At 41.2% G+C, this 21553-nt stretch overlaps 1 protein-coding gene across 1 annotated transcript; it reads right to left on the bottom strand.

Moving 5' to 3' along the window:
- Positions 1-1304: 1304 nt before the first annotated feature.
- Positions 1305-17267, bottom strand: spopla (speckle type BTB/POZ protein like a). Its single transcript, XM_046845131.1, has 12 exons — positions 17101-17267; positions 15561-15645; positions 14646-14802; positions 14343-14464; positions 12971-13122; positions 12348-12475; positions 7244-7421; positions 6188-6243; positions 5991-6113; positions 5152-5294; positions 4929-4982; positions 1305-3255 (listed from the first exon to the last, which is right to left on the bottom strand). The coding sequence occupies exons 3-12, from the start codon at positions 14742-14744 to the stop codon at positions 3111-3113; spliced, it is 1200 nt and encodes a 399-aa protein (XP_046701087.1). The 5' UTR covers positions 14745-14802; positions 15561-15645; positions 17101-17267; the 3' UTR covers positions 1305-3110.
- Positions 17268-21553: the final 4286 nt, after the last annotated feature.

Below are 21553 nucleotides of genomic sequence, written 5' to 3'. Positions count from 1 at the left end.
GAGACGTGAGTGAGTCAGATGAGAGTTTCTCATAGAGGTGACTGAGATGTAAGTGAACCATATGATGCTGGATGCAAGAGTCTGGACGAGTCTGCAGAGATGTAATCAAGTCAGATGAGGCTCCTAAACTCGACTTGTACAGAAAGAGATATTTGAAAACCTTCCATCACTCAGATGGACCCAAGGGATTTGAATGAAAATTATTTGCAAACACTACACTTAATGCTGAAAAAAACATTATTTAATGTCAACACGCATTCATTAACAGAACAAATTCAAACAACGTAACATGAAACATGGCACAGGCGCATCCGATGCGATCGGAACACCAGGATTAGTGAAATATACCAAAAACAATATGGCGTGAATTTCCCAACACACAGTGCAATAACGCTGATGTTCCACACTCAGCACCAGCGTCTCGCTGAGTCAGTGGACCGAGATGGCCGTGTGAGCTCCAAGCCCCCGGTAAACACCCCCCCACCTCCCCCACGGGGTGATTAATTGAGTCTGAGAGGAAGTTCTGGCAGAGGGGTGAATATCTAGGAGATGTTTCGGGAAGATATGAAAAGTATACAATGGCCTACTTTCACATTATTCGTATGAATTATTATACAATAATGTCCAGTGCAGTGCCACATGAATGGTGGTGATGAATCAGAACACAATATTTAGCCAATAAACCACTGAAAACTTCGCAGATCAACGTATCGGAGCTCATATACGTGATGGGCGGTGGGGGGGACGAATAACGAACTGAAATGTTGGTTTTCCACACGATCTACTTTCACAAAGTTTCCTAATTACAAACAAAAAAACCCCTATAAAACAACGCTGTGTTCTGATTGGCTGATAGATGACCCGGTCACTCGGATTCTACACGCTGCTATTTCGAAAACTATGGTTCTTCAGTAAACGATGAAGAATGATCAGAGATTTGACTCCATGTATGCAGAACGTCGCATTTCTGCTAACAACGATACGCTTTTGTGAACGCCGGTGCCTCTGACGAGTGAAGGTAGCTAGCAGGTACGTTTTTCGGAGTAGCTAGAAGCACCAAAGCTAAGCATGTCAACTGACGTGTGGGAAAACAATGAATAGTTTAGGGCAGGGGTCACCAACATGGTCTCACTTTCACTGTCTCTATTTCTCTCATCTCACTTTCACTCTGTCTCTCAACATTTTCTAAAAATATCTGTTTCCTACTTTGTTAAATCATTGTTGATAATTGTGAGAAATCATTAACATGATCTGTGTCTTTTCATAGATGAATATCATTCATTATTTATAATAACATAATAAAAGATAAATTGAGCAGTTATTTCAGATCAAACTGGAAACTGTGTGTATCAAACTGGCAGCCCTTCAAATTAATCAGTACCCAAGAAGTAGCTCTCCGTTTCTAAAAGGTTGGTGACCCCTGCTTTAGGGTGTGTTTATATAATAACTACTAATTTTGCAATCTGAACATCGTAACAATGCTGAACAGGCCACGCCCACAAGCAACAATAAATCCGCTACCTATCCGAGGCATATCTGGGGTGTGGATTTGTGTTTTTGTGCTTAGTGTGAAAAATGGTGCCAGAACTTCTCTCACGACTCACGTTTCCTTGCATTATTTCTGGAAAACGTGACACTGTGTGTTGGGGTACAGATTAATGCTCTGTTGTGGAACGCGTGTTTTAAGACTCGCCGGATGAACCGAACCTGGAGATTTGGAGCGGTGTGCGTATTTTATATGGATTTGAGAAAAAGTGGACGACTTTTAGCCCTCGTTTCTCTCACAGTGTAACGTCTGAGTAACGCGAGTGTAGAAACAAGCGAGCGATACCTCTTTTTTTTTTTTACGCAAAACACACGCACACTAAAGTATTTCTCTTTCAAATATAAGTCAAGTAAGTCCTTTACATAGAAATAGTGCCATCAATATGGGGCATGATCGGTTTCACTCATGTCTATTCATGAACACGGGGCCGAACTTTTCTAGAACGCCGGAACTTTTTTCCTTTAAACGAACCTTTTTACGTCGTATCGAAACCCACGGCTGGGCGAAGGGAACTAGTGCAAAAGATGAGGAGGAAGAGGAACAGGAAAAGGAGGAGGAACGCTCCGGTCCCTTTGGGACGAGTTCTGGGACGGATCTGTTTTACGCCCATCAGAGACGAAAGAACAAAAAAGTCCATCCAGTCCATCACTCATTCACACACACACACACTATATATATATATATATATATATATATAAAAGTGATAGACAGTGGGTGAGAGAGATGATGTCCCAGAAGAGAGAAAGAGAGAGAGAACATACAGGGCAGGAGAAGAAAGAAAGAAAGCTCAGAAACTGAACATATTGTATGAGAAAGGCTGCTGTTACACTCGTTTCCTCTCGCCGAAAAGGAGGAGAAGGAATTTCACACACACGTTACTGTCTCTGGATTTAGACCAAGTGCCAAAGAGACACACAGCAGGACAGAGAGAGAGAAGAGAGAGAGAGAGAGAGAGAGAGAGAGAGAGAGAGAGAGAGAGAATATGTGTTCACATAAAAAAGTAGGAAGGAATGTGCATCTGCATGTGCGAGAGAGAGAAAGGATGAGAGAAGAAAGGAAAAGGTGTCATGCGAGAGAAAGAAGGAAAGAACAAAAGTTAAACTATTGAGAGAGAGAGAGAGAGAGAGAGAGAGTCAGAAGAAAGTGATTCTGGATGAAAGAAAAGAAAGGAGAATAGAATAATAGCGAAAAGAAAGTGTATGCGCGGGCATGAGAAAGAGAGCGAGGAATGACAGGGACAGATGAACGATTGAGAGATACGAGAAGAAGGAGGGGAGGAGGAAGAGAGGCAGAAAAAGTGGGAAGGACAAAAATGAAAACGAGACTGATAAGATGGAGGAGAAGAAACGAAAATGAGACCAAAAGGGGAATGACAGACGGAGCGAGCAAGCGAGAGAGAGAGAGAAAGAGAGAGAGAGGATGATGGGGGGAAAAAGAAAGGAATAATGAGAAGGCTGAGAGCGATGTCTCGGTGAACGAGTTTATGTTGTTCCTCGGCGTCTTCGTTCCTCCCCCAAGCTGAAAGAGATAGAGGGAGAGATAAAGAGAGAGAGGGAGAGAGAGATCAGGACTGCTTGAGCCTCTTCCTGGGCAGGCCGAACGGAGGGCACTGAGCCGAGGCGAGAGCTCGGAAAGCCTCGGCCACTAAGTGAGGATGAGACTGGATCATTGCCTTCCAGCCCGAAGTCTCCATTATATCTGCAGCGTGGCTGAGACACAAAGAGCACAGACATCGCAGAATTAATCACTCAGACACACACACACACACACACACACACACACACACACACACACACACACACACACACACACACACACACACACACACACACACACAATGGAGTGCTTTAATCTACCACTCAACCCCACACACTATATGCCCAAAAGTATTGGGACACCTGATTGGTCCCAGTTTAAAAAAAAAGAAAGGATTTAGTATCATTTCATTCTGCAGACACGCTGGAGGAGTAAAAACAGAGGGAGATCCGAGTGTTGATTCTGGAGAGTGAGCGCAGATGAATGAGTAATAACGTGAGCGTTACGACCCGACCGGAGGGAGGAGAAATAAAGCTGACGGCGTAATGTGGGTGTTTTTACTCTTCCTACACTGTTTCTGAAACTCTATTAACACCATAAACTGTGAGACACAGGGAGAACCAGCCGAGACTGAGGAGGGTTTAGCAGCTAAAACCTCCAAACAATGAATCCTAATGCAGTGTGCTGCTGCTGATAACAGCACCTTATTAATCTTCTGTGTGTCTCACATTCACTAACTTTCTCTCTGTCTGTCTGTCTGTCTGTCTCTCTCTCAACATCTCACTTTCACTGTCTCTGTATCACTCAACATCTCACTTTCACAGTCTCTCTATTTCTCTTAACATCTCACTTTCACCCTGTCTCTCACTCTATGTCTCTCAATGTCTTACTTTCACTGTATGTCTCTCTATATCTCTCATCGTCTTACTTTCTTGGTCTCTCTATATCTCACTTTCACTGTCTTGTCTCTATCACTCAACATCTCACTTTCACAGTCTCTCTATTTCTCTTAACATCTCACTTTCACCCTGTCTCTCTCTATGTCTCTCAATGTCTTACTTTCACTGTATGTCTCTATATCTCTCATCGCCTTACTTTCTTGGTCTCTCTATATCTCACTTTCACTGTCTTGTCTCTATCACTCAACATCTCACTTTCACGGTCTCTTTCTATTTCTCTTAACATCTCACTTTCACTCTGTCTGTGTCTCTATATCTCTCAATGTCTTACTTTTACTGTATGTCTCTCTGTATCACGCAACGTCTCACTTTCATGGTCTCTCTCTTTATATATCTCTTAAAGTTTCACTTTCACGGTTTCTTTATATATCTCTTAACATCTCACTTTCACTGTCTATATCTCACTATATTTCTCGTCTCACTTTCACTGTCCGTCTCTCGCTATATCTCTCATCTCACTTTCACTTACTATCTGTCCCTCTCTGTCTCACTTTCAATGTCTATATATCTCTCAACGTCTCACTTTCACTTTCTGTCTCTCTCTATGTGTCACTTTCAACGTCTGTCTCTATATCTCTCCCAACATCTCCCTCTTTCTCTCTCACTTTCACTCTGTCTGTCTCACTTTCAATGTCTCTTTCTCGGTCTCACTTTTAATCATTAATTTTGTCTTCCTCTTTCTCAATTTCTCACTTTCTCTCTCTCTCTCTGTCTCTCATTTTCTCCGTTTCACGTTCCCCTTTCTGTACATCTCTCTCTGTCTCAAGTTCATCTGTCTCTTTGTCTCCTTCTTTGTTTCTCTCTCCATCTCACTCTTCCTCCATCTCTGACACACACACACACACACACACACACACACACACACACACACAGGGCTAATTACATACTTGCTATTCGAGTATTTTCCATCCTTGCAGCCCAGCTGTCTGAGGACGCTGCACCTACAGAGAAGATAAGAAGGTAAAGAAACAGAGCTGGCTAACACTGTGTGTGTGTGTGTGTGTGTGTGTGTGTGTGTGTGTGTGTGTGTGTGTGTGTGTGTGTGTGAACAGTGAAGGCAGCAGTGATTTATCATCGAGTGCAGGCGTTTTCTCTCGAAGCTGCACTTGCCTGTTGATAAAATCGATGGCTTGAGCTTTGAGCTGCTCGGCGCTGTGCAGGTCGGCAAGGATGAGCGTGTCGGCGACGTTCTCCACGCACAGGCTGCTGCACAGGGACTCCTCACACATCACCTTTAAACGCTCCAGAGCGTACTGCACGCACACACACACACACACACACACACACACACACACGAACACACGCAATTTACAGACCTGTCGAGACTTTTCATCCAAACACAGATGAATTTCTGCCCAACGTAGATGCAAGAAGTTCAATGACGTGGACATGGATGAAAACGTGAGATGCACACTTTCACACGTCATTTTTTTTATTTATTGTCTGAACGTTTTGATCAAAATGCGCTGATTTAAAATGTTTTCTTTTTTTTTTTTAAATAATGTGATTCTATTCATCTTTAATACTTTTTAAATTTTTGGAAAAAAATAAACAAAACTATGCATCAATAATAAAAAATTATTAATATCATGCAGGTTAATTTAAATGAAATTGAATGTAAAAAAAAATTTTTAGTAAATAAAAAAAAAACAATACTATTCGCTCCTTTTTACTACAAAATATTACAGAAGATTTGAGTATATAAATATGATTTATATTTTATAAAATATGAATTTTAGAAAAGCATAACTTTATTCTGGGGGAAAAAAGAGAAATTTTTATGCACAACCGGAACATTTCCTTTGATCTTTTTGGTTTTATTTTGATTTATAAATCTAAAATGAAGAATCATCATCATCTGAAGAATGAGTGTCACAGGTCCAGTAACTACATACAGAATAAATAATAATAAACACTTGGAATCTTCATTACAAGACTTTTCCGCTTACTTTATCAGCCGCTGCCAACAAACTGTCGGCCATTTTCTCCAGATTCGGCGCTTTCCCCGTGTATATAAACCCCATCATTTCTTTAAACACGTCCGGCTCGATGTCCCTGATGTCCACCCGGTTCTAAATGAGAGAAAACGAGAGGAGATAAAACGGCGGCCGCGAGCGTCTGGTAATCTCAGGGAGACGCGGCGTACCTTCTTGCTCTCCTCCATCTCGTGCTCAAACATGGCGTTAAAAACCGGAGATCTCGCTGTCGAGAAAGCAAGAAGTCCATTGGTCAAAAAAAGATCATATAAACCTTCATTCGTCCCGCGTGGGGAGATTTTCATGTTACAGCAGCAAGAAAAATGTGCAAATATAAAAAAAACTCTGATTCTAAAGTCTGATAGCAGCAGGGAGAAAAGAGCTTCAGATCACTCCTCCTTTTATTAATTAGAGTTCGATTCAGAATCTCTGCTTTCGTTCCTTTATTCCTCCTGCCCTGCTTTATTTTTGTAACTTTTTTGTATCATTCAGTATTTTTGTATCTGATGTTTACTTTAACTGTTTAAGGAGCTCTGGGAAACCGAAACATCTGAAACATACACGATACTCAAAGACTAAACTGATGGACCAAACCACCAGAGATCTTAAAGGTCCAATCAGCCCAAAGTCTTGGACTCTAATGAGCCTGACGTGCCCAAGATACCGAGGCAGCAGAATGTTTGAGATTTTGAAGGACCAATCCACCAATCCATTAAATCTCTTGGAACTAATTCATCTGCAAATAGTCTTAATCTTAAAAGTACAATACCAAACTGATCCACCCGAGATCTTGGAGAACCGATCCACCCGAGATCTTGGAGAACCGATCCACCCGAGATCTTGGAGAACCGATCCACCATAAATTTTTAAGGACAAATTCAGTGTAAATCTTTCCACCTGAGATGTTGTGATCACCCTGAGCTCTGGGGACAATTGAAACCAGGATCTTTAGGATCGAATTATCCAAAAAAATGGTGGACCAACCCTTCTGAAGTCACACGAGACCAAGCTACATGTGACCTGATGAACAACCCAAGATCTTAAGAGAGTGATCGGCCCAGAAACTCATACTCAAAACTGCCCATGGACTAACACAAAACCAATCTGGAAGATGAAACCATCTGAAATAAGCCTGGAGATGTGATGGAACGAAGTGCCTGAGATCTAAAACATTAAAGCCCTGCTTCCTGCTGCAGACTAACTTGAGTATGTCTGTAAGTCTTTACCTGCGAGAATGGATTTGTGGGCCTGGAACTCCTGCCCCCCCACACACAGTGTGCAGTCAGTGAAGCGTGAACACTCCCACAGATTCCCCAGATCATCTGAGAGTTGGCACTCAGGAACTTTCAGCATGTTTGTGTTCGACTGACCTGAGATATTTACAGAGTCCTGCACTACACTCACCTGGATCAGGGGGGAGAATCACAAAGAGCAGATCAGAAGTGGAACTCAAACACAAACGAGTGGCACACATTCACTAAAATAACACAACAGCACACATTCACTAAAATAACACAACAGCACACATTCACTAAAATAACACAACAGCACACATTCACTAAAATAACACAACAGCACACATTCACTAAAATAACACAACAGCACACATTCAAACACCGCAGGCGACATTTTCATTAATCATTTATAAAGATACAAACCATTAGAGCTCGACTGGGCAGACAGCCAGTGATTCAACACCTCGAAATTCTGCTGCTCCGAATCACACCCACAGATAAAGTAGTGCCAGAAGACTGGCATGCAGCCGTGCTACACCGCTACTTATACTGAAGCTGTTGGAGTGAACTTCTGGTGCTGCTTTTCATTCTGGTTCTCATTTAAACCTTTTTCTTCTCTGGTTCATCTACAAGTTCACCTTGTGTCTCGAGCCGTTTATGAAAATCTCTGTAAACACTATATAAAGTTCTACCACATGCAGAAATCCTCCATGGAGCTCAGGAAGGTCATTAAGAAACATCTACAATCACTGCCTCACTCTGGACAGCACTGGAACCGGATGTTGCTATGGTTACAGGGGTTTATAATTGGTGCATTTGTTTAGATTCAACTGACAAACGCAAACTACCAACGCTCTGAACTCACATCTGAACAACTTCTGGCCAATCACAATCCACTATTCACACCTGAACTCCTTCCAGCCAATCACAATCCACTATTCACACCTGAACTCCTTCCAGCCAATCACAATCCACTATTCACACCTCAACTCATTCCAGCCAATCACAATCCAGTGTTCACACCTGAACTCATTCCAGCCAATCACAATCCAGTGTTCACACCTGAACTCCTTCCAGCCAATCACAACCCACTATTCACACCTGAACTCCTTCCAGCCAATCACAATCCAGTATTCACACCTGAACTTCTTCCAGCCAATCACAATCCACTATTCACACCTGAACTTCTTCCAGCCAATCACAACCCACTATTCACACCTGAACTCCTTCCAGCCAATCACAATCCAGTATTCACACCTGAACTTCTTCCAGCCTATCACAATCCACTATTCACACCTGAACTTCTTCCTGCCAATCACAACCCACTATTCACACCTGAACTCCTTCCAGCCAATCACAATCCAGTATTCACACCTGAACTTCTTCCAGCCAATCACAATCCACTATTCACACCTGAACTTCTTCCAGCCAATCACAATCCACTATTCACACCTGAACTTCTTCCTGCCAATCACAATCCTCTATTCACACCTGAACTTCTTCCAGCCAATCACAATCCACTATTCACACCTGAACTCCTTTCAGCCAATCACAATCCAGTATTCACACCTGAACTCCTTCCAGCCAATCACAATCCACTATTCACACTCACTATAATCTACAGAGAGTTGAAATTGGTGCTGAAAACTGAACATCTCGTTTACTCAAGTTCATACCGTTTCCTTGTTACGCTCTTCTGCCATGTAACATTTTGTCCAGTGGTTGAGGCCCAAATTAATACTGTAGTGGTTGTACACTTTATGAACATGTTTGTGGACCCAAAGTTTGCAATGAGCTTTTTTTTTTGTGACCTTCCCATTCCACTCCAAATTTACACGTCTAATAACCACCACTCTTCCACTAGATGTTGGAGTGTGCTTGTGGAGATTTGTGGAGATTAATTTAGCCACAGGGGTGTTAGTAAAGTCAGGTATAGGTGTAGGTGAGAATGTGAGGAGGTTTGGAGTGCAGTCAGCATTCACATTCATCTCAATAGTGTTGGAGCTCTATAGCAGGAAATCGTCCACGCCAACCCTTGGAAAGCAGATCTTCATGGAGCTGGCCTTTTGCACAGGGGCATCGTCATGCTGGAACACGTTTGTGTCTCCTGGTTCAAGTAAAGGGGAAAATTCATGCTGCACCCAGAGACGTCCTGTACGTCCAGACGTCCATAGAGAGCATAAGTAGGGACAAGGAAAGCAATCTGGGAACGAGGTAACGTTAAGGTTGTGTCCATATACTAGAAAACAATCTTTTTATATCTTTATTTATTGCTTATAAATGTCGGAAACCTAGTAATTTGTTGCGTCTCTTCTGCCTGGTCCCCGGTTTGGGAATTAACGAGTTATTAGATTTACAGTCGTATTTATTTGTACAGATAATTATGATGATATTCAGCTTATTGCACCTGAACCATAACGCAGGAAGCACAGAGAGCGCGGTGTTTCTCTCTTCCTCGTCTAGAGAGCGCCAATTAATGGTGGGAAACAGCCGATCTGCAATCTGCACCTAATTTGCTTTATTAAATTGCCAATTTCCCAGCAAACGTTAAAACTTGTTGTAGATCTCTCTGGGACTTGCAGTCAGTCTCTCTCTCTCTCTCTCTCTCTCTCTCAGACAATACCCTCTTAATTATCTGCAGAATGCACTGCTCGTCTTTTTTCCTTCTCTCCTCGATAGCGTTGCTAGAAAGTGGGCGGACGCCAGTCACTCAGTAAGAAGAACAAGAACGTATACGACGCCCACTGACACCTGAACGTTTACTCGGAAATTCAGCCGTCGCTCAAAAAGACATAGAATAGACACAGAGCTTGTTATTTTTAAGTAGATTGGTAGGAAGTTAGTATGTAGCAAACTGTTTTATTAAGAAGGTACTGATATTATGGATGATGGCGAACTTCAGCTACGGCCAGAGATTCTCTCTGAACTTCACAACTTGTGTAAGAAATGAGACACGAGTTTGTGTCCTGTCCATATGATTTCCATGTGTTTTTGAACATCACATTCCACATTAAGTCCCCAGATTGCTGCTAGAAGAGGCTCCATTCTTCTGGGAAGATGTTCCACTAAATTGTGGAGAGTCCTTGTGGGGATTTCTGATCATTCAGCCAGAAGGGCTTTAGTAAATTCAGGTACTGATACAGGTGAGCTGAAGTGAGAAGGCCTGGACTGTTTAGTGCGGTTGGGGTCAGAGGTCTAAAGCAGGCAACTCAAAGTCTTCCATTTCAAACCATAAAGACCACATTTTCATAGATACTCCAGACTCAAAACCCACAGATACTCAATCCCCACAGATACTCCAGACTCAAAACCCACAGATACTCAATCCCCACAGATACTCCAGACTCAAAACCCACAGATACTCAATCCCCACAGATACTCCAGACTCAAAACCCACAGATACTCCAGACTCAAAACCCACAGATACTCAATCCCCACAGATACTCCAGACTCAAAACCCACAGATACTCCAGACTCAAAACCCACAGATACTCCAGACTCAAACCCACAGATACTCCATACTCAAAACCCACAGATACTCAATCCCCACAGATACTTAATCCCCACAGATACTCCAGACTCAAACCCACAGATACTCAATCCCCACAGATACTCCAGACTCAAAACCCAAAGATACTCAATCCCCACAGATACTCCAGACTCAAACCCACAGATACTCCAGACTTAAAACCCACAGATACTCCAGACTCAAACCCACAGATACTCAGACTCAAAACCCACAGATACTCCAGATACTCCAGACTCAAAACCCACAGATACTCCAGACTCAAAACCCACAGATACTCCAGACTCAAAACCCACAGATACTCCAGACTCAAAACCCACAGATACTCCAGACTCAAAACCCACAGATACTCCAGACTCAAACCCACAGATACTCCAGACTCAAACCCACAGATACTCAATCCCCACAGATACTCCAGACTCAAACCCACAGATACCCAGACTCAAACCCACAGATACTCCAGACTCAAACCCACAGATACTCCAGACTCAAACCCACAGATACTCCAGACTCAAACCCACAGATACTCCAGACTCAAACCCACAGATACTCCAGACTTAAAACCCACAGATACTCCAGACTCAAACCCACAGATACTCCAGACTCAAACCCACAGATACTCAATCCCCACAGATACTCCAGACTCAAACCTTAGAGATACTCCTGACTCAAACCCCACAGATACTCCATACTCAAACCCCACAGATACTCCATACTCAAAACCCACAGATACTCCATACTCAAACCCCACAGATACTCCATACTCAAAACCCACAGATACTCCAGACTCAATCCCCACAGATACTCCATACTCAAAACCCACAGATACTCAATCCCCAGATACTCCAGACTCAAACCCACAGATACTCCATACTCAAAACCCACAGATACTCCAGACTCAAACCCTCCAGACTCAAACCCCACAGATACTCCAGACTCAAACCCCACAGATACTCCATACTCAAAACCCACAGATACTCCAGACTCAAACCCTCCAGACTCAAACCCCACAGATACTCCAGACTCAAACCCCACAGATACTCCAGACTCAAACCCCACAGATACTCCATACTCAAAACCCACAGATACTCCAGACTCAAACCCCACAGATACTCCATACTCAAAACCCACAGATACTCCAGACTCAAACCCTCCAGACTCAAACCCCACAGATACTCCAGACTCAAACCCCACAGATACTCCATACTCAAAACCCACAGATACTCCAGACTCAAACCCTCCAGACTCAAACCCCACAGATACTCCAGACTCAAACCACACAGATACTCCATACTCAAACCCCACAGATACTCCATACTCAAAACCCACAGATACTCAGACTCAAACCCCACAGATACTCCATACTCAAAACCCACAGATACTCCAGACTCAAACCCTCCAGACTCAAACCCCACAGATACTCCAGACTCAAACCCCACAGATACTCAATCCCCACAGATACTCAAATAAAAATAAAAAAAATCACACAAGATGAAGGTTGCTTTAAGTGCATTATGGGTAACACAGACAGCACACAGAACACCATATGAAGAGGTTTCAGCACTGTACCTCACAGAACAGGGTGAGCTTGTCATCTGGAAGAAGGCCGTTTGTTTCATCGAGAAGAAAATCTCTTCGGATAAACTTCTTGAAGCCCCAGTCTTTGCCCTGGACGAATCGATAGGCTCTTTGGCTTTCTGTAAAGAGGAAAAAAAATCATTTACATTTTAACGAGACCCTTTAGATTAAATGTCTTTTACAAAGCACAAAGATCATAAACACTGCTATTAAAGCTGCTTTTTTATGTCTTATTTCTTGTTCAGCACTTTGGTCAACCTGAGTCTTACATACTGATTCACATCAGGACTATTTGGAAGCCTTTTCCAGCTAAATGATAAGTTTTAGACGTTCACACAGACTGCAGCCTACAGCAGCGTCTCATCCCTGCATTAACACACTAATTACAAACTCAACACATTAATAAACATATGCAGGAATTAGAACAGAAATATTGCTTTCCTGTACAGGTTACAGCACCTGCTGGAGAGCAGAAACATTGGTTCTGGTGAGGAACAATTGAATAATACATCGTGTAAATACGCAGACTAAACGAGTGGAGTGAAACGTGTGGATATATAATCAGGACGAGGGATAAGAGAAACGTGGTGGTTTCTTGCAGGAGAAGTTCGTACCCATAGCTTTAGTCTCCTCTCGCTTAGCGTTGAGTAAAGAAAACTTAAACTTTGCACGCACTTCACTTTTTGGACAGCTAACCAGGAGAAGATACAGTGACAGGTAGTCTTTGCTTTCATCATCCAGACCTTTTGGGTTTACTCTGAGGCACCTGGAACATATAAACACACACACACACAAACACACACGTGTGCGCACAACTTTTTAAACCAGTTCATTCAAGGGCATGCATAACCCAACTCTGAATATGAGGAACTTAAGAGAATAAATTATGAGATAACATAAACTGCAAGTCACTTTATCCCATGGCAAATTTAAATAGTGGATTGTGATTGGCTGGAAGATCAGGTGTGAATAGTGGCTTGTGATTGGCTGGAAGATCAGGTGTGAATAGTGGCTTGTGATTGGCTGGAAGTTCAGGTATGAATAGTGGCTTGTGATTGGCTGGAAGTTCAGGTGTGAATAGTGGCTTGTGATTGGCTGGAGGATCAGGTGTGAATAGTGGCTTGTGATTGGCTGGAAGTTCAGGTGTGAATAGTGGCTTGTGATTGGCTGGAGGATCAGGTGAATAGTGGCTTGTGATTGGCTGGAAGTTCAGGTGTGAATAGTGGCTTGTGATTGGCTGGAGGATCAGGTGTGAATAGTGGCTTGTGATTGGCTGGAAGTTCAGGTGTGAATAGTGGCTTGTGATTGGCTGGAGGATCAGGTGTGAATAGTGGCTTGTGATTGGCTGGAAGTTCAGGTGTGAATAGTGGATTGTGATTGGCTGGAAGTTCAGGTGTGAATAGTGGCTTGTGATTGGCTGGAAGTTCAGGTGTGAATAGTGGCTTGTGATTGGCTGGAGGATCAGGTGTGAATAGTGGCTTGTGATTGGCTGGAAGATCAGGTGTGAATAGTGGCTTGTGATTGGCTGGAAATTCAGTCCAGTCCCAGTTCCATACACAGAGTGAGGCAGCGATTGTAGATGTTTCCTAATTACCTTCCTGAGCTCCATGGAGGATTTCTGCATGTGGTGGATTTTGATAAACGGTTTGAGACACAAGGTGAACATTGTAGATGAACCGTAGGAGAAAACCAGCACCAGAAGTTCACTCCAACAGCTTCATTATTAGAGACACGCTACAGCTGCATGTGAATCCTCTGGCACTACTTTATCTCTGGGTGCGATTCGGAGCAGCAGTATTGTAGATGTAACGAGGTGTTTATGAAATGCGTAATGAAAACGGGGCAGTTTTGCTCTGCAAACATCAATGACAGCTTGAACTCCTCAGTGCTGGAGGTGAGCAGGGTGTGACCTCCACATCGTGCACCAACATCCTGTAACACCTCACACCTACACCTGGATTATTACTTCTATATAAATAGTCTCACCATTTCATCTTGTCAGTGGGCCCTGAAGAGAAGGTGGAGCTTTTCAGTACTTCACCCATCTCCTCTCGGCAGAAGCTGAAGTTGTTAATGGTCCACATGTAGGAGAATTTCACTACTTTTACCTGCAGTAAAGAAAAAAATAATAACTATCACCACAAAGGCACTTAATAAATCACTTTTCTGTGGCTGTTATACACTGTGTGTTCAAAAGTATTGGGACACCTGAATCTAATATCTAATCTAATATATAGTGATCTATGACTACAGTGTGACATGGTGAGTGCTGTGTGTAATGGAACATACTTGCGTGTAGCACCAGCTCTCGGCCACTGGACCGCTGCTCATCTCTCCCTGAGAGGGAGGGGGAGGAGGAGGAGGAGGAGGAGTAAGGACACGTGACATTTGACCTTCCTCTGTCTGGACACGAAGTCCGACGGCCACCGGAAACTCACCACTTGACCTTTTACGTGGACAGAGGGAGCAAAGTCAGGGTTTAGTGAGCCCCTCTCGTTCCTGCACATCCTCTAGATAATGTCACGGTGGAAACCTTAGCATTATCCCAGCAACGGTTTCTTTATCGAGTCAGAACAGGGCTCGAGTCGCAAGATGATACCAGCTGCAGTTTTGGAGATGCTCTCACCCAGACGTCTAGACGTCACGATTTATCAAACTCCCTCAAATCCTTACGCTCCCTCGTTTTTTTTCTGCTTCTAACTACAGGTGGACTGATATGGGCTTTGCTCTGGCTGATACGATATTCACAAATCGAGGAAGCTAAGGCCGATTTTACTTTTTCCCTTCATCTCATACAATCTAATAGTTGCTGAGACGGAATGCAGACAACTGATTAAACATTTATTAACAACACAAGACTCCGATCAGTGCAATTATCAGGATTCGTTTCCCGTACTGACTAACGCAGGGACTAACGCAGGGACTAACGCAGGGACTAACGCAGGTCCAACACATGGTCCAACACAGGCCTAACATCAGTGCAGGTAAGTTTCAAACGAATGAGGATACAAACATAATACAAAATACATATGCATATTTAAATTAAGTCGTTTGAAGTCATAGCTCCGCCCTGTTTTGTTTAACCGTGATGTGACAGGACAGTCACATGGCATGAAGGAGCATTAACACCCCTTCTAGTCCAGCAGCCATCATCTGGCAGCTCCATGTTTATGTGGTGTATGTTGATTTAAGGTAAAGACTCACCCTGAGTTGATGAAAACGCTTTTCTCTCATGCTAATGAGGACCAGGATTACAGGATGAGCCCTGGAATTCGACCTTTATCCCAGCCTGGAAGTGCACACAAAGACAAAACAAACACACCATGAGGTTCAAGTTAGAGTCGAGAGTTAGAGTCGGGAGTATCTCGGGGGACTCGAGTCGAGAGTATCTCGGGGGACTCGAGTCGGGAGTATCTTGGGGGATGGGGTGCTTGAGTCAGTAGTATTTTGGGGATTCGAGTCAGTATTATCTTGGGGGATTTGAGGCGTGGGAATCTCGAGTAAGTATTATTTTGGGTATTCGAGTCAGTAGTATCTCGGGGGCTTTGAGTCGGGAGTATCTCGTGTCTGTAAATGTTTGAATATACGTGTTTGTAAAAATATTTAATAATATATTAACTCTAATCTGTGGCCTAAATGTGCCATCAGACATCACTTTATTACCAAGTATAATCCATGTTCACACATACAAGAAATTTGACTTTGAGCTTCCAGTGCAGGAGAAGTACAGACATGATATAACAAATTCAGATGATAAGACTGATACTGTTTAATTTGTATATATATTAATTATTAAACCTGATTCTTAAAGTCTAAGGTCCCATTCAGAAGACAAGCACATGAAAGAGAAACATCAGGAGATAAAGTGTGTTTCTGAGTATTAGCAGCACACTCCTGTCCCTGTCCCTGTCCCTACATGTCCCTACCCGTCCCTACACCTCTCTACCCGTCCCTACATGTCCCTACACCTCTCTACCCGTCCCTACATGTCCCCACCCGCCCCTACATGTCCCTACCCGTCCCTACTGCATTAACAACAAACACCAGAGAAAATCTTCCTCTGGCCTGCTGCTGTTGTTGTTGTTGTTGTTGTTGTTGTTATTTTACAGTACAATCAAAACTGGAAAACAGCATGAAATCAAAAATATAATTTTTTTGTTAAATATATAATTTGATTAAAATTGATTCCATAAACAATCGGAACCTCGTTCTGTCCAATGAACCCTGACAAGAGAACCCTATTATACACAATCACATGCAATATTCTTTTTTCTTTCATATTCTAATGCAAAAATTATGCAATTATACAGATTTAATATTTTAATTAGTTTAATTATTTATTTCACAACTCAATTTAATCAGAATTTACATGGAATGAGTTCATTAAGTAATAAGTGGATTTTTATTTCCATACACAAACCAAGAAAATCTTATAATAACAAATAATAAAATAAAAAGATTTGACCCTCATAATTAAAAAGAAAATAAATAATTATATATATGCAGTTTAGATGGTTAAAATGATCAGGTCTAAAAAAGCACTTCCTTGTTATAAATTAATGATATAAATGTAAAATAACAGGATTTTAATGTAAATAAATGACTTTAAATAAGTAAGAAATAGAGTAACTAGCAGTACCTAAACAAGCTAAGTAGTTAGCTAGGCTAGGCTAGGCTAGGCTAGGCTAACACCACATCCTTAAACTATTAGCGTGAAAGAAACATCTACAGGAGGGCGGCTGACCTTTCTTCACCTGGCCCACCATCTCAGCGCACACACGTCCGAAAACTCCCCGAGCTGTCACAACTTTCCGTGCGGGAAATCCGCGTCTTTAGATCCGTTACTCAGACAGTTAGCAGGTTAGCTGCTATCATCCCAAACACACTGAGAGGGAAGCGGAGAAGTGCGGAGCATGCGCAGTGACGAGGGAGCTGGAGGAAACCGGCGCATGCGCACTCGAAACACATTTACTAGACGTTCACTCTTAGGATTTTAGTTTTTTTCCCCCAATATCATGTACATTTTATAATTTACAATCATGAAAACAGATATCAATAAGAGTCGAAAAGTGTGGTATAGTAAATTACACAGAATAGAATAGAATAGAATAGTGTAGAATAGAATAGAATAGAATAGAATAGAATAGAATAGAATAGTGTAGAATAGAATAGAATAGTATAGAATAGTATAGAATAGAATAGAATAGAATAGAATAGAATAGTGTAGAACAGAATAGAATAGAACAGAATAGAACAGAACAGAACAGAACAGAATAGAACAGAATAGTATAGAACAGAACAGAACAGAATAGAATGAACAGAACAGAATAGAAGAACAGAACAGAACAGTGCAGAACAGAACAGAACAGAATAGAATAGAATAGAACAGAATAGAAGAACAGAACAGAATAGAACAGAATAGAGAACAGAACAGAACAGAATAGAATAGAACAGATAGAATAGAATGAACAGAACAGAACAGAACAGAGATAGAATAGAACAGAACAGAATGAACAGAATAGAATAGAGATAGAATAGAACAGAATAGAACAGAATAGAATAGAACAGAATGAACAGAACAGAACAGAGAATAGAACAGAACAGAACAGAACAGAATAGAACAGAACAGAACAGAATGGACAGAATAGAACAGAACAGAATGAACAGAACAGAACAGAATAGAATAGAACAGAACAGAATAGAATAGATAGAATAGAATGAACAGAATAGAACAGATAGAACAGAATAGAACAGAACAGAACAGAAGAACAGAATAGAATGGAGCAGAACAGAACAGAACAGAACAGAATAGAACAGAACAGAACAGAACAGAACAGAACAGAATAGAACAGAACAGAATGGAGCAGAACAGAATAGAACAGAACAGAACAGAATAGAATAGAATAGAACAGAACAGAATAGAATACAGAACAGAACAGAACAGAATGGAGCAGAACAGAATAGTTTAGAACAGAACAGAATATAACAGAACAGTATAGAACAGAATAGAACAGAACAGAACAGAACAGACAGAACAGAACAGAATAGAACAGAACAGAACAGAACAGAACAGAGAACAGAACAGAATAGTACAGAACAGAACAGAACAGAATAGTATAGAACAGAACAGAATGGACAGAACAGAACAGAACAGAACAGAACAGAATAGAATAGAACAGAACAGAATAGAATGGACAGAACAGAATAGTTTAGAACAGAACAGAACAGAATAGAACAGAACAGAACAGAACAGAACAGAACAGAACAGAACAGAACAGAATAGAGAACAGAACAGAACAGAACAGAACAGAACAGAACAGAACAGAACAGAACAGAACAGAATAGAACAGAATGAGAACAGAATAGAATGAGAACAGAACAGAACAGAACAGAACAGAACAGAACAGAACAGAATGGACAGAACAGAATAGAGAACAGAACAGAACAGTATAGAACAGAACAGAATAGACAGAACAGAATAGAACAGAACAGTACAGAACAGAACAGAACAGAACAGAACAGAATAGAACAGAATAGACAGAACAGAACAGAATAGCAGAACAGAACAGAACAGAACAGAACAGAATAGAATAGAATAGAATACAGAACAGAACAGAACAGAATGGAGCAGAACAGAATAGTTTAGAACAGAACAGAATATAACAGAACAGAATAACAGAACAGAACAGAACAGAATAGAACAGAACAGAACAGAACAGAACAGAACAGTACAGAACAGAACAGAACAGAACAGAACAGAACAGAACAGAACCAGAACAGAACAGAACAGAATAGAACAGAAGAACAGAACAGAACAGAACAGAACAGAACAGAATAGAACAGAACAGAACAGAGAACAGAATAGAACAGAACAGAACAGAACAGAACAGAACAGAACAGAACAGAATAGAACAGAATAGAACAGATAGAACAGAATAGAACAGAACAGAACAGAACAGAACAGAATAGAACAGAACAGAACAGAACAGAATAGAATAGAATAGAACAGAACAGAACAGCATAGAACAGAACAGAATACAGAATAGAATAGCATAGAACAGAACAGAACAGAATAGAATGGAGCAGAACAGAATAGAACAGAACAGAATAGTATAGAATAGAATAGAACAGAATAGATAGAATAGATAGAATAGAACAGAATAGAACAGAATAGAACAGAACAGAACATAGAACAGAACAGAACAGAACAGAATAGAACAGAACAGAACAGAACAGAATAGACAGAACAGAACAGAACAGAACAGAACAGAACAGAACAGAACCAGAACAGAACAGAACAGAACAGAATAGAATAGAACAGAACAGAATAGAATGGAACAGAACAGAACAGAACAGAACAGAACAGAGAATAGAACAGAATAGAATAGAACAGAACAGAACAGAACAGAACAGAATAGAACAGAACAGAACAGAACAGAATAGAACAGAATAGAATAGAATAGAACAGAACAGAACAGAATAGAACAGAACAGAATAGAACAGAACAGAACAGAATAGAACAGAACAGAATGGAGCAGAACAGAATAGTTTAGAACAGAACAGAACAGATAGAACAGAATAGAACAGAACAGAACAGAACAGAATAGAATAGAACAGATAGAACAGAATAGAATGGAGCAGAACAGAATAGAACAGAACAGAACAGAATAGAATAGAACAGAACAGAACAGAATAGAATAGATAGAACAGAACAGAATAGAATAGAACAGAATAGAACAGAATAGAACAGAACAGAATAGAATAGAACAGATAGAATAGAACAGAATAGAATAGAACAGAATAGAATAGAACAGATAGAATAGAATAGAATAGATAGAATAGAATAGAATAGAGAATAGAATAGAGATAGAATAGAATAGACAGAATAGAATAGAATAGATAGAATAGAATGGAGCAGAATAGAACAGAACAGAATGAATAGAATAGAATAGAATAGAATAGTATAGAATAGAATAGAATGGAGCAGAATAGAATAGAATAGAATAGAATAGAATAGAATAGAATAGAATAGAATAGAATAGAATAGAATAGAGCAGAGCAGAGTAGTTAAAAGTAGAGTAGAATAAAGTAGAGTAGAAATAAATATATATAAATACAGTGGCCCCCCACAACTCACAGGGGTTACGTTCTAAGACCCCCCACTAGTTCTGAAATTCCACAAAATTTGGACGCACCTCTGCAGCCCCTATGGTACCTTAGTGAATTTATCTAGACATTACATCACTTTTTAAGCAAGTCGGATTTAAGCTTTGGATTCCCCCGGTTTGTTGAGATAATCTGAAACTTGCTGTTGGTTATATATATATAACTTAACTATATATAACTGATATCAGTGTTGGGTGGTGAGGGTCAGCAAAGTCTTCTCTGCTGGCCCAAACACTATCAGAAGCGCTGACTTACATTTACAACCTAAATTGTAATATTTGTTCCATGAAATTGTATTAATTTATTCCCAACAGTTTCTTCTCTTCATGTCGTAGCGTTTCTCTCGGCTGCACTGCTTCCAGTACGTGTATGTGGATGTTAGATTTTTTGTCCAATCAGATTTCAGCCTCTATGTGCTGCCATGTGAATCTAATCTGCCCAGAGCCTTCACACTCAGTACTGCTGGACTTTTTACCACAGTCTCAACAAAAGCCAAGTTGGACTGGTAAAACACGTGTGTAGCTCTGCACACATTAATACATCAGAGTTAGACTTTTTTATGCCTACAGAGGAAGAGAAATTGATTTGGTCTCAGCGGTACCACTGGATTACAGCCTCTGAGGGGCGCTGCACATTATTATTCTGCATCTCTGGTGAGTAGGTTGTGTTTTATTTATATTTTTATGTTTTTGTCATGTTATTAGACAAATATTGATTCTGAACTGCTCCAGACGATGTTGGTGCACAGTTGCGGTTGTAGTGTAGAGGTTTGGAGTTTGCTTTAGTAAAGTGGTATTCACGCTCCATAAACGAAATGCCACGCATTTGCACTATAGACATGATAACTGTCCATGTTTTGCACAAGTCGAGTCTCAGAGACACTCTAATAATTCCACCACCAAAGAAATAGGAAAAGACAGAAAGATAAACATCCTACAAAGAATCCTACAGAAGGATAGAAAAGTTATCCAGAGCATGGAGGAGACAAGGCACAAGAGGCTGGACAAAGTGAGAGAAGAGAGAAGGGAGTG

The sequence above is a fragment of the Silurus meridionalis genome, chromosome 3, assembly GCF_014805685.1.
Source record: "Silurus meridionalis isolate SWU-2019-XX chromosome 3, ASM1480568v1, whole genome shotgun sequence".
In the NCBI taxonomy this organism is placed as follows: domain Eukaryota; kingdom Metazoa; phylum Chordata; class Actinopteri; order Siluriformes; family Siluridae; genus Silurus; species Silurus meridionalis.
The sequence above is the reverse complement of the archived record's forward strand: the minus strand, read 5'-3'. Positions and strand labels throughout refer to the sequence as shown.

Bases quoted from the DNA above. Each gene is read 5' to 3' on its own strand.
- spopla (XM_046845131.1), bottom strand. From the start codon at position 14,744: ATGTCACGTGTCCTTACTCCTCCTCCTCCTCCTCCTCCCCCTCCCTCT. The intron at 6,244-7,243 runs GTAAAGACTTAC...CTTTCTCGACAG, and splicing joins CCACAAATCCATTCTCGCAG to CGAGATCTCCGGTTTTTAAC. The intron at 6,114-6,187 runs GTACGCCGCGTC...TCTCTCATTTAG, and splicing joins AGATGGAGGAGAGCAAGAAG to AACCGGGTGGACATCAGGGA.